Source organism: Lytechinus pictus, chromosome 6 (genome assembly GCF_037042905.1).
Source record: "Lytechinus pictus isolate F3 Inbred chromosome 6, Lp3.0, whole genome shotgun sequence".
Classification (NCBI taxonomy): domain Eukaryota; kingdom Metazoa; phylum Echinodermata; class Echinoidea; order Temnopleuroida; family Toxopneustidae; genus Lytechinus; species Lytechinus pictus.
The window spans coordinates 16,454,570-16,467,910 of record NC_087250.1 but is presented as its reverse complement, the minus strand read 5'-3'; the positions used below and the strand labels follow the sequence as shown (position 1 = coordinate 16,467,910).

The 13,341-nt window shown below is 34.7% G+C and overlaps 1 protein-coding gene across 1 annotated transcript; it reads right to left on the bottom strand.

Annotated features, from left to right (window-relative positions):
- Nucleotides 1–7,163: 7,163 nt before the first annotated feature.
- LOC129263264 (histamine N-methyltransferase A-like) lies at nucleotides 7,164–10,921 on the bottom strand. Its single transcript, XM_054901182.2, has 3 exons — nucleotides 10,711–10,921; nucleotides 9,003–9,317; nucleotides 7,164–7,546 (listed from the first exon to the last, which is right to left on the bottom strand). The coding sequence occupies exons 1-3, from the start codon at nucleotides 10,919–10,921 to the stop codon at nucleotides 7,164–7,166; spliced, it is 909 nt and encodes a 302-aa protein (XP_054757157.2).
- Nucleotides 10,922–13,341: the final 2,420 nt, after the last annotated feature.

Genomic DNA, 13,341 nt, shown 5'->3' with positions numbered 1-13,341 from the left:
GAAGGTTGAGTTTGCGATCGTGTAGCTCCAGAGCAAGGATTGAATCCTTAATTTGTGCTTCCATAGCATTTTTCTCCTTTCTTAGCTTCGGAATTTCCTGATTTTCAATTGCACTTATTCTTGAAGCCGAATCTGCTGCTGCCACCTGTAGATCAGCAAGTGTTGTATGCATTCGTGAAATATCCTTCTTGATAGCAGTCATCTGAGAGCCCAATGTATCCAAACGTTGTAGAATCTGGTTAGACAGTTTTTGAAAATCTGCACGTGTTACCATGTCTGGTGTCTTCCCAGCTTCCAATGCATGGTCCTCTTCCGTGGTGACTTGATTATTAGACATGTTCAAATCTCTCGTGAACTTGTTAGATCGTAACAAATATGGTCCTCTTTTGTTCTTTTCCTTGTTTCCACTCATTTCATGTTAAAATCAGTTATTATTTGCAGTTCATTTCGTGGATTTCGTAGGATTTTAACGAATTATTCAGCACTTCCAAATTGCGTGATGCCGTCGTTCAGCATGACGCCATCTGAGTCAAATTGTAGTTGATAATCGATTTATATCTAGTGACATTGAAATTGCTAATGAATTTAATAGTTATTTTGTAAATTTTGGTCCATCTTTGGCTCAAAATGATGAATATTTAGATTCTCCGAAAAATGCATTTTTACGATACCTAGATCGAAATGATAATATTGCCTTTTTCTTGCCAATTACCCCTAATGAAATAATCAAAATTGTAAATCAATTACGAAACCGTTCTAGTTCTGGTTATGATGATATTGATATATCGATTGTCAAACGTGCCATTCATATAATTTGTTACCCGCTATGTATTATTTACAATGCCTCACTTCTCTCAGGTATTTTTCCTCATAACCTATAAATAGCTAAAGTTATACCGGTCTTTAAAAATGGTTTATGTGATAATATGAGCAATTATCGTCCTATATCTGTCCTATCCGTTTTCTCAAAGATTTATGAAAAGTGTCTTTATAATCGTCTTTTAAAATATTTTGAGCATCATAATCTTTTTTTTAATTTTGTTATTATTCGATTATTAAAAAAAAACATGAAATATATATTACATAAATACATGACATAAATGGCATTAATGGGATTAAACAAAATGAATTGCAAATGAATAGATAGAATACAATAATCGAAAGGATAGCCCATTTCAGAGTTATTGACATAAATTACTCTGGTCTTCCATGGGGTCTTCTTTTTAATTGTCAGCATGGCTTTCGATCTCGATACTCTACATCTTCTGCATTAATTGATTTCACGTTCAAAGTTAGTAAAACCCTCGACAACAAAAGTAATTTAATTGGTTTGTTTCTTGACTTAAGCAAGGCATTTGACACATTAGGTCATTCTATTTTATTAACTAAATTACAATATTACGGGATTCGTGGTTTGCTCTTAGATTTATATGAAAGTTATCTCACTAATAGAAATCAATATGTTATTGTCAATAATCAAGTATCAGTTTCTAATATTACAACATGTGGAATACCACAAGGTTCAATTCTTGGTCCCCTATTAGTTCTTATTTACATCAATGATATATGTCAAGCTTCTAACAAATTGCAATTTATTTTGTTTGCAGACGATACTAGTGTTTTTCTTTCAGATGATAATATAGACAATCTGATTCTTACTTTCAATAATGAGCTCATGAAACTGAACTCTTGGTTGATTGTTAATAAGCTTATTTTGAATATGAATAAAACGCATTACATGATTTTTACAAACAAGGTAATCAATTATGACATAATTAATGTTTTATTAGATAACACCCCAATTGTAAGATCTACGTCACTGAAATTCTTAGGTGTAATAATCGATAGTAAATTAGCATGGAATAATCATATTGACAACATTTATACCAAAATGTCTAGAAACATCGGTATATTGTACACCCTCCGACAATATTATTAATGATTTATAACGCCTTAATATCACCTTACCTCCAATACTGCAATATTGTCTGGGGTTCTTCTACTAATTATTCAATATCCAAATTATTACGTTTACAAAAAAAAGCTATTAGAGTTATTTCTCATTCCAGTTACCTTGTTCACACCAGACCATTATTTTTTCACTTAAAGGTTTTAAATGTAATTGATCTATGCTACTTCAACTTGGCTATTTTCATGTACCTCTGTTATAAAAAGATTGTTCCTCCAAGTCTTTCTGATAAATTTGCTTTTAATGACGATTGTCATTCATATAATACACGCAGTTCCTCTCATTTTCATTTACCATTGACGAGAACCAATGTTGCTAAAAAATTATTTTTTTCAAAGGTCCAATCATTTGGAATAACCTTCCTTTACATATAAAATATAGCCCTTCCCTTTCTGTTTTCAAAAGGAGACTAAAATCATATTTAATTGAAAATTACACTACTTAATTCATTTACTGTATTACAGGCTTTATCGTTACTTTGTTTATGTTACGTATTTAGGTATTTTAGGTGTTGTATATTGTAAGTTTTTTGGTACAAATTTGTATTTTGTTCTATTGGTGGCAGCACCAATAAGGCTTATCTGCCTTCTAAGCTGTCTCCTCGTTTGATGAATTATTTCTACTTCTTGTATATTCCAATATGTTTGTAAATGTTATTTTCAATATATGAACAAAATAAATGCATATGAAAAAAACCACATTAAAAAAGTTCAATATCTACTCTTTAATTTGATGCCTCAATTACTTAAAATGGTTAAGATTTAACAAAGTTCTGATTATTTGAAATAAGATATTGAACTTGATTTGTAGAATATGATTTGTATGACATTATCTTTTTATTAAATTACTAGTGTTCCACCCCATTGGTTTTTCATGACGTTGTACATAATACATTGATCATAGCTTACGTTTAAAAAAATGTAATTTTTCCCACTTTACTCTCTTCCTCTCCCAGATAAGAATGGACCAAAAGATAAGCAGTAGAAACAGATGAAATAAAAAAAGAAAATTATCATTAGGCCAAAAAATAAAAATAAAAATAAAGAAATCAAATACACCCCTCTGTTTGCCACAACAAACTCTCGTCAAACCTGCCGACTTTTTTTTCCTTCCATTTTTGACGCCCCCACAAAAGAAATATTCTGAACGTCCCTATTTTCCCCCGATTTATTATTATTTCTTTATTGTCGAATAGCACCGTAAAACAAGACTCATATGAAAAAAAAATTGTCGACCATTTGTTTTTTCTACGTTAAGGCCTGCTCTAAATATAATTATATTTGGACGTAATTTTACACAGCAAAGCATTTGGAGGTGTTGATCCGAATGTGGGAGGGGAGGGTGAAAGGGTAAAAAGTCACAAATCAATCGCGTTTTTGTATATGTTGTACATGTTTGCAGGGTGGGGGGTGGAGGACTTACGCAGGCCCCGCTTCCCCCCGCAACATTTAATTCATGTACTTTGAACGATTAAAAATATAGATATAAAATGAATACAAATATTCAAACCATTGGGTATATCAAAGTGATTCTTTTTCATTATTATTTGCCTTGGTCGTGAAAACAACGGAAAAATCAGAAGCACTAATAGAACAAAATGAAAGAACACCTCGAAATACTTTTGATTGCGGATGCTAAAACTACATACATCCGAGAAAAAAAACTAATCATTGTGAAAAATAGTAATCACTCGCCTGGCTCTTTTGAAGGGGAAAGAGATGTAAAAGAAAGAAGCTATAGAAAGAGGCAAGGAACAAGAGGGTTTTTTGATGATTTCTGTGTCACTAATTGAGCCAATTTAACTCGTTCTACTTTTTGAAATAACAACAGGAAAACAAATAAAATACTGGTACACAATCTTCATGAACAAAATTATTTTATCATCACAACTGTGGAAAAAACGAGTAAAAAGAGAAATAAAACGTATAAAAAGATTATACAAAGCGCGATTTTTAGTGACAAAGCAATAATGAGGCCTCCATATTGACATAACGAAGCCCCAGGCTAACAAAATTGTCACGAGTGAGATCATAATTTTCATTTTCATTTCTATTATTCATATTATGTTTCGTTCCTACTTTGTCAGTTTGTTTGAAATGAAGAAAAATGATTTCAATCAATCAATCATCATGTATTATATTATATTATATTTTGCTTAACTTTGTAACCTTGTTGAAATTTTGGAATGAAATAAATTCGTTATCAATCAATCAATCGTGCCGGTAAGGGAAATTGTTTTCTTTTTCTGGGAAATAAAAGCACTTTCCACTTCACTGCTGTGATTTTACTCCAAACAGATTAGGTACCGGCATATTTATAATCTTTATAAATGGCCTCTATACTAGATCGTAAAGAGACCATTCATCCAGGGAAGTGGGAGGTAATCCCCCTCCCCCCACTTCCCTGATTCATGAGTAGCGAGATCAACAAAAGCAAGGAGAGCAGACGACAATGTAGTACTGATCGAACCCTGGTTTTCCGCGCGTGCTGTTCGCTCTTACGCATTGTTGTACACAGCGTCTATTGATTCGGGAAAAACGAAGCTTTGACAAAATGACACAACATTTTTCCTTCGTGAAAATCGCAATTTTTCTAATGATTTGAGAAACAAAAACTGCAAATCTAGAAAGAAAAAAGTCTGATCGTTCATGTTTACATTTCAAACTTCATGAGGTGAAAGATGAAATGATCCGTTCAACGAGGCGTAGCCGAGTTGAATGGATCATTATTTCATCTTTCACCGAATGAATTATTCTGTCTATTGCACAAATGAAAAAAAAAATCATTATTTGGTTTATATGACACCTAATTTTTTTTGGGTTTTTTTCACGTGAAATTCATGAATTTCGATGCAAAACATGCTCATGCAGTGCGAGTTCAGTCTATTGATTGCTACGTCATTACAACATGCGCACTGCTGGTGCATGAGCTGCAGCGTCTCAGTGAGCGAGTGCAATGGACAAAATCGTATTGATCCATAATTGCTCGATGAATGGACTCAAATTTGCACGGTTGATGACGTCATTGCAAAATGGGCTGAATGAACGATATCAAACAACCAATCAAATCACAAGGATCTATCTAGGTGTCATATAATTTCATTTATATGCACATATTAATTGTACAATTATAAAAAAAGGATAAAATATTATTTTAAAGGTTAATTAGAGGAAGGCTATTATCCTAAAACGTCCCTACACACTCATCTTACCCCCTCCCCCTCATCTCTCTCCCCAGACACTCACACAATATTCCCTGTTTTCTTGAACTAAAAATAATATACTCAATTAAGAATATAATACAGTTTATTAAAGTTACTCTTGTAGTATTTCCAGATATCCCCATGAAAATTGTTTTCCAGCTGTCACTGCCAAGTTCATTCAGTTTAAATATTTTACTCATCTCTTCCCTTAATCGCTTAACTTCAAGACAATAAAAAATAAATGTAGGTAAGACTCAACTTCTTTTTTACAAAAGGAACACAAATCATCTGTCTCAAAACCAAATTCAAAAAGTTCCCTTTTTGTCTCGCCCACCAGAGGTGAAGGCGAGACTTAGGGATCCAAATGTCGTCCGTCGTCCGTCCGTCACAAACCTGTAATGACACATAACTCCACAACCTTAAGTCCATTTTCAACCAAACTTGGATGGTAGGTGGACTTGGGGGGCCTGCATGTTATGCTGCAGTCGGAGGTCACATGGTAATGTCATTTTCAGGTCAAACATTAAAGTTTACGTGCAAGGCTCTTATGACAAGTATTATTCCATCCCAGTCATTTTACAATGAAGTTTCAATATAATTATCTTGCGTGCCCTCGCGAATCACGATATTTCTGGTTATTTTCATAAGTGGGCGAGACACAAAATTGCTTTTGCATTGTTGTGTACACAGCCCCTTGTAATTGTTTGTATTGAAATTTTCTGTGTTTATTGCATAGCATTGCACATTTCAGTCTCAGAAATACTTATTTCAGTTCCCCCATTCCCAGATCATATTTGGATTGCCCATCTGTAACATGAAATACGAAATCAATTTGAAAACTTTCAATGAAGTGGTCATATATTCGTCTAGATTTTATATCACATAATTTCTGAATATGCCCACATATCATCAATTGCATTTCAAAGTTGTTTGTTCACCTTGTATCCACTCTTCTGTTATTACTGAAAATAAATTTTGAATTTTGAGCAAGTTTCAGATGAAAATTTCAGATTATACCAGTATGAATCTGATCTTAATTGACCTCCAACTATTATATCCGAGACCTTAATTATACCTTTTTGAAATAATTAAATATCAAAAAGGTTCTTATTATTGAGGCATATACGCTTGTTATTGAAAATAATGGGATTACTTTTCCCTCCAAAATGTCTACACTTATCCAATTCGTTCCATGCCTTCAGCATATCTATGTAAAATAATGGTATACCATTCAAATTCATTTTACTCGTATCATAATCACACAGAAATATGATTCGACCACCTAAAGAGCTAAAAGATATTCGAAGGTTGCTTTCCAACCCGAACTTTTCCCTCCGTCTAGCAAACGTTTAATCGACATTATTCGTTGGGTCTTAACAAAGACCTCAAAATTTGGAGCTCTCAGTCCGCCAACAGAATAGTCTTGATATGGAACCTTGCGTTTTATTTTCTTCCTCTCCAAACAAAATTTTCCAAAAAATTCTACTTCCTTAAAACCGTCTTTTGGGACTGTCATCAGGGAAGAAACATAATTTAATTTGGAAAATGCATACATTTTCAAAAGTTTTATTCAACCATACATCGTAAGATCTCTTTGCTTCCACCAACCAATAAGTCTTTTAATTTTACTTAAGATTTCCTTATAGTTCAAGTCACCTTTGACTTTACAATCTCGTGCGAAATATACTCCTAAGATCTTAATATGCTGTAACCAATTTCCTGGAAGTGGTAAACCAGGTCTATCTCTTTCTTCTCCCAACCATAAGAAATTTGTTTTATCCATATTAATCTTCAATCCACTTCAATTTTCAAAATCTGAGAATATTTTCTTTACTTTATGGATCGAATTCATCTAAAAAAAAAAACAGTGTAATGTCATCTGCATACAGAACTTGTTTTATTTCCCGTTTCCCAGATCACATCCCTTTAATATTAACAGTTCTCCTAATATAATGAGCTAGTAATTCAATTCACAATAACATTAGGTCGTCACTATTGCTTGTGTAATTTCTCAACTAAAATAGCGTCCCAGTCTACACACACAGAATGGTTCATATAATTTATTTTGCCAGATTCAGAATCCGGGATACTTTCTTGTCTAAGGAAGTTAAGAACACGTTCAACCAGGGTTTCTGGGGCTGTTCTTCGGAAATTCATTACCCCCGTAAATAGGTCCAACAGATCATCACCTTCAGCATCATCATCGTCGAACACACCTGATAAGTCTACATTGGTCCGCAGGCTATTCACTTTGGCCGTCATTCCCAATTCAGCAATTGCCTCAGATACTGTCTTCGAAGAGATGAAATAACTTGGCTTGAAGGCTGGGTGCAGCTCAGGAAAATTAACGATGATCCGAAAACCAGATCCCTTTTCTGTTTTAGTATCAAATTGGAGCAATGCAAATAACAAGTTAAATATGGAAGTGACTTGAGCCACGAAACGTGTGTGTCATAAAAATAGTGTCATAAGGAAACCCGTCTACGACAGAATACCTATTTTTATCAATTTCGTACGAATGTTTGTTATTGTTGGTGACGCTGTCTGTCTTAATTAAACACATGATTTCGACAGATTCTTAGAATTATATTGTAAATGTTATTCATTCCATTTATATAATTCATGTTTTACCAAGATACATGAACTCAAAATCTGCCATGAATTTTCCTGTCATCTGTGGAGGCCAGTCACCCCTGCAGCATTTTGTAAAATGTAATAATTGATCATATCATCATAACGGATAAAATAAAAATATCATTTACGTTTTTGATATACGTTCTGGTCTGATAGAAAATAGACCTTAAGGACAGTGTTTGCAGTTACCCGTGAAAACCACATATATCAACAATCAAAATTATTATAATGCGAGCGCCAGATTCTAAGCACCTTTGTAATCATAAACAGGGCTCGTATATAACTAAATATTGCATGCGAGCAAACAAAATGAGATTCAGACCTAAAAATGGGACTCACTATTCTTGTTTCGTAAATCACTAAAAGGATGACTCATTGGTTATATTTTCCTATTATGAGAGCTCGAAATCCGTTGATATTAACACCTGAAAACCGGACACTTTAAGCATTTCGTTTTCTTATATTGTTTTACGGCTTCCTTGTGCGCATATGATAATCCTCCTACATTGTCCGATGCAGAGCTAATCGGCCGTTGATGGAGCTAGGAGAATGTATTTATACGCGCGCAGTTGCGGTAGCGCGGTTTGCCTTGTGAACCAAAAGAATGCGGTGCCACTGTTAGTGGATCTGTGGGGATCGGACCGGCCGTTACGAGGCCGTAAATTAAACATGGGTTATAGTACCTCCTTTACAGCGATCTGCAACCCCCCCCCCCTCCCCCCCTCCCCCCCCCCCCCTTTTTGGATCCGCTCCTGCAACGGTCAACGAATTCCAAGTTTCCAACGTTCAGCCAACATTTTACCTGGGAATATACAGAATCTATATAAAGGACGTATCCCTGCCCCCCTTGACGAGCTTGAAAAACCTTTTTTGCCCCCTCTGACGAGCTTAAAGACCTTTATTGCCTCCTGACGATCTTGAATTTTTTATTTTGGCTTGTCAAATTTTTGGCAGACGGTTTTGCCCCCCCCCCCCCCCCCCTGTGGAAAATCCTAGGTTCGCCACTGTAAATGCAACAACACAAATGGAAACACACATATTGCATTTTCTGATTAATAGTGCCCCAGAAAGGAAAACTGTTAGAAGTTAGAACAATAGTGTACCGCCAATTTTAAAGATGCCCGTATAAAATGGAAAAATACATTAGAGAGATGGAGAATCGTCAAAGGTGAGATGGGGCTGATAGAAGGTTCTTACCTGAACGGACAACTACCAAAAGATAGCCCGATTCAGTTAGTTGATCAATGAGGAAGCGAATGGTCTCTTTCACATTGCCAGTGTAGTAAAGAGAATTGACAGCACTGATGAAGTCGAATTTTCTACCATTGGAAGTGCACTCATGGTCGTGCATGTATTGCTGGAATGTCTTGGGCTGCCAGTCATACTGTACATTCTCAAGGACGGAGTGAAGTTTGTAGTGAGAAATGAATTCCTCACACGGCTCCACCACGGTGTGGTGCATTGAAGGGAAGTAGGGCTGAAGTTGCTTTAGAAGTGCCATTTCAAAGCTTCCTGTAAAACGGCAAAAATATTTGAAATCACATATAATTTTTAGGTGAATAGTCAGGGTGGTCAATTCAGTGCCCCGTTATACAAAGAGTTACGAATGATCAAACAGATAAAGTTAATTATTGGGATACTAATAAATTCTTTGACTTCAAAAATGGTGGTTTAGGTGTCAAAATCATTCAGGTCGCTTAATTTGCAACGCTTAATTTGGACGTTAATTCAGCCGAGTCTGGATACACCAATACATTCCTTGACCTCAGAACTGTCACAGTGGTTTAGGTGCCAAAATGATGATTCTTTGTAGGTTACTTAGAAGCGGAGATATTGTCGAAAAAAACCTTTTTGGCGGTCATTTTGTCAAAATCCAAGATGGCGGCCATATAGGTATCGGTGCAAATGGAAACATTGTTATTCTAATTCCTTATACATTAACCTTTACAAAAATATATAATTTAGATTTCTCCCCAAAATCCAGCGAATATGTATTTAGGAACTGACTATATCACACTTTGATAAAAGCGCGTCCTCTGATCTACGACGTGTAGGGTCTAAACTTTTGTTATTTTGCACGCCGGTAAATGCAAAAAGTATATCAGTTTTGAACGTACGTGTCTGGAGTCATTACGCCTTTTACTAAAGAGTTTTTCAAGATTATATTTTTCTATTGTGAGCGCTCTTTAGTATCAATTAACATGACGTCACACACCAATAATGCAATCGCACAAAGATCAGAATGTATATGTACAGTATGCAACAACACAAGTCTCAACCTTTATTCGCAAAGTAGTAACATATGAAGCAGTTTAATCTCCGATCGTAACCTGCCAGTTGTTTTTGCGTTTCGTAAAACGAGAAAAATTCCAGCGGTGTTCCATATGGAAACTTTATGGTTTTCAGATTCGATTTATGTGCCAGGCTTTCTGCCGTAGACGTGCGATGGTGTTAGTCCGTTCTCAATGACAATAATTATACATTTATTTTATTAACATTACGTGATAATTAAGTAGATATGTAAAGTAGATGATAATGGAGTCCCCTGATGAAGGCAAGCGATTTTATTGAACATTTTAGTTACATATACTGTGTAATTTAAAATGTTTTTTCTATAAAGCTGAAGAGGCTACTCTTGATAAAGATTTGCAATAAATAAATCGTATTTTGCTTACAGCGAATTGTTGGGTCGTATAACCCAACATTTGTAGATTAAGGGGATGGTTTTAACGTGATTACGTTAGTAAACGTTGCAAGCCGGGAAAGGGTTTACTAATCTACACAGTCTACGCTAACTATGTTTAACTGTGATTCGTTTTTATTTATCAAATCACTTATTCATTTTTGTTTCTCAAAAATAAAAATCTGCTTTCGGTGTGCCGGATTGCTGTTGATGTTTGCTTACCCGTCCCGCTGCCCATTCCCAAAGTACAAATCGGGTTCCGAATGCCTGGATTCCTTTTCCCGCCACAAATATCTTCAGCAACTTTAGAAAATTCCTCTTTTGCCCAGTTGTTGTACAGATCGACCTTGCCTGACCTTTTTTCAAAAACGTCGTAACATCGTTTGTAGTGAACAAAATTATGACAGATTGTTGTCCATGCAGGAGTCGCCATTCCGATTTTGCAAGGATAGTATTTGCCTATGTTGCCCTTACACAGATACGGGTGCAGAATGCGTGCGATTTAAAGGCAGCTTGCACGTGTGTAAAATATTGAAAACCATTGCCTGAACTAACAAGGACTCTCGTTATTCGAATGTCCGCTCCCTCATCGTTCCACTTTTAATGTCATCATTTTCATCTTAGACATCTTTTATCCAAATATTAGACTTTGTGCATTTTCACTTATATGTTACATATATAGGTACTTACGTTGATATTTATACGCGATCGTTTCATTCTTACAAATAAAACAGTGAGAATAATATAAGCATTTTCCGAAAACCTAAAAAGACATCTGAAATTTTCTGCTAAATGACTATTTAATGTTTCCCTTTCTTTGATTCAACAAAAGAATAAAATAGTAAGCACACCCTTATCTGAAAAAAATTCAAACACAATTAGATATTACACTTATTAAAAAAAACATTTACTTGCTCTAACATGTCTAATGAATATTCATGCATTATTTAAATAAGGTGTTAATTGAAAAATATAAGTACATTCAACAAGAATTTTATAAGTAATAATCATCTTTGCCTAATTGAGTTAGATTTACTCAATCTAAGCAAGCTAGCAATACGTGAATTTTCTTAAATGTATATTGAACTCAAAAAAATTAAATTAAAAGACAAGTTAAAAGTACTTAAAAAACGAAAAATAATTACAAATTATAAATTCTACTTATATTCACTGATTCATAATTTATTTATTACAGTGATATTATATATATATATATATATGCATATACATATATCATTACAGTGATATACATATATATATATATACCTTTTATATATATATATATATACAGTATATACCTTTCAATTAACAATCGGAAAAGTGGCCCCGAGTCTCGCCGTTGTCCTTCAGCAGTTTGAGGTGTAGCATACCAATGAAGAGATTGCAGTCTACACGAACCATAATCCTCTTGTGTTTTTGGAGAATTTCAAAGCAAAGAATCAACGACTGTACGGATGGAGCCCAATCCTCTAACGATTTTCCTTTAAAATTGAACATAATAGGAAAGGTTAATGTAAATGCTAACGCTCTTTGAAGAGTTTAAACATAATAAAGAGGTGAGATTATTCATGCTTTTGACCAAGTGTCATTTGGAAAAAATGCCTTGATGTTTATTTACTTAAAACATGTTTGATAGTTTTATATCCAATCAGTCGGCAAGCCCTCAAAAAGTAGCTTCTTTTATCCAAGTGATATTCATGACTAGAGGATTCTTCCATAGTTAATTAGCATAGTGCGGACCAAACACCTCTTTTTATATATATTATTGGCAATTAAGCAAACTTATGACCCAATTAGTAGCTTTTGTTACCATGCGGGACAAATTTTAACTAGTTGTGTAGACAGTATGGTTAAACATTTGACGTTTTTTACCCAACCTTTTTAAGTTACCCAAATTTAAACATCACTCCGTTCACGTCGAGCAAAATAATGTATACTTACCCCCGTCTAAATCAATACAGGCCGCCACGGACCTCTACTGATAATTTCAATAATTTCGTTGAAATTTAACTACACCAGTAGCAAGCGCCTTATAAATGTTATGTATTATTATTATCATGCTCATTCAAATGTAACACATGATATGGCTCCCCTATATTTGAAAAAAAGATGTATGAATGTTGAGCCCTGTCGAACCCGCCACGAATAAGTTTGGCAGGGAAGAATTATTACACGTCAACGATTTCTGATAGAGTCTAGTAGGTTTTTATATCTTTCCGAGAGAGGTCTTCAGTAAAAAAATAAAGGAAAAGAAAACGTCTTCACTTCAAGCTCGTCAGGGGGGCAGGGATACATCCTTTGCATGGGTTGTGACCACTGAACTAGAAATACGTGGAAGTCGTGTTCACCCAAGCAAAATATCGCCGGCGAACTCGATAAGTCACGTGACCGCCGCCATTTTGCTAGGTCAATTGTTCGAGAACGCGCCGTAGAAGACAATTGACATCTGTGCAAGATGCAATATGTTTTCTCTATAAATATAAAATTAATACTGATGTACTTAGTGTGACAAAGTGTATTTTAATGTCATTAAGCCAATCATGTACAAACATATTTCTATATGCACAATGTACTGGGACCTGGTAATTCATGTAGTTTAAAAAGGGTTTAAATCAGGGTGACAAGATTTCACAAAAGAAAATGAAATGAGAAAGAAGAAAGAATAAAGGGGGAAAATGAGAGAAAGTTAGAATAATTAAAAGGACGATGAAAGAAAGAATAAAAGGGAAAAGGGTTTCGGTCATTCTTTGAATTCATCGAATATAGAAAGAAAGAAAAATAAAGAAAGGGAAGATGTGTGAAAGACAAAATAAAGGTGAGAAAGAAAAAGTAAGAAAAAGGAGGAGGAAACAA

What these genes read in the sequence shown, in the direction of transcription:
- LOC129263264 (XM_054901182.2), bottom strand. Translation starts at nt 10,921, where the DNA reads ATGGCGACTCCTGCATGGACAACAATCTGTCATAATTTTGTTCACTAC. An exon ending in GGGAATGGGCAGCGGGACGG is followed by an intron (nt 9,318 to 10,710) that starts GTAAGCAAACAT and finishes GCCGTTTTACAG; the next exon opens with GAAGCTTTGAAATGGCACTT. An exon ending in TTTGGTAGTTGTCCGTTCAG is followed by an intron (nt 7,547 to 9,002) that starts GTAAGAACCTTC and finishes ATACTAAAACAG; the next exon opens with AAAAGGGATCTGGTTTTCGG.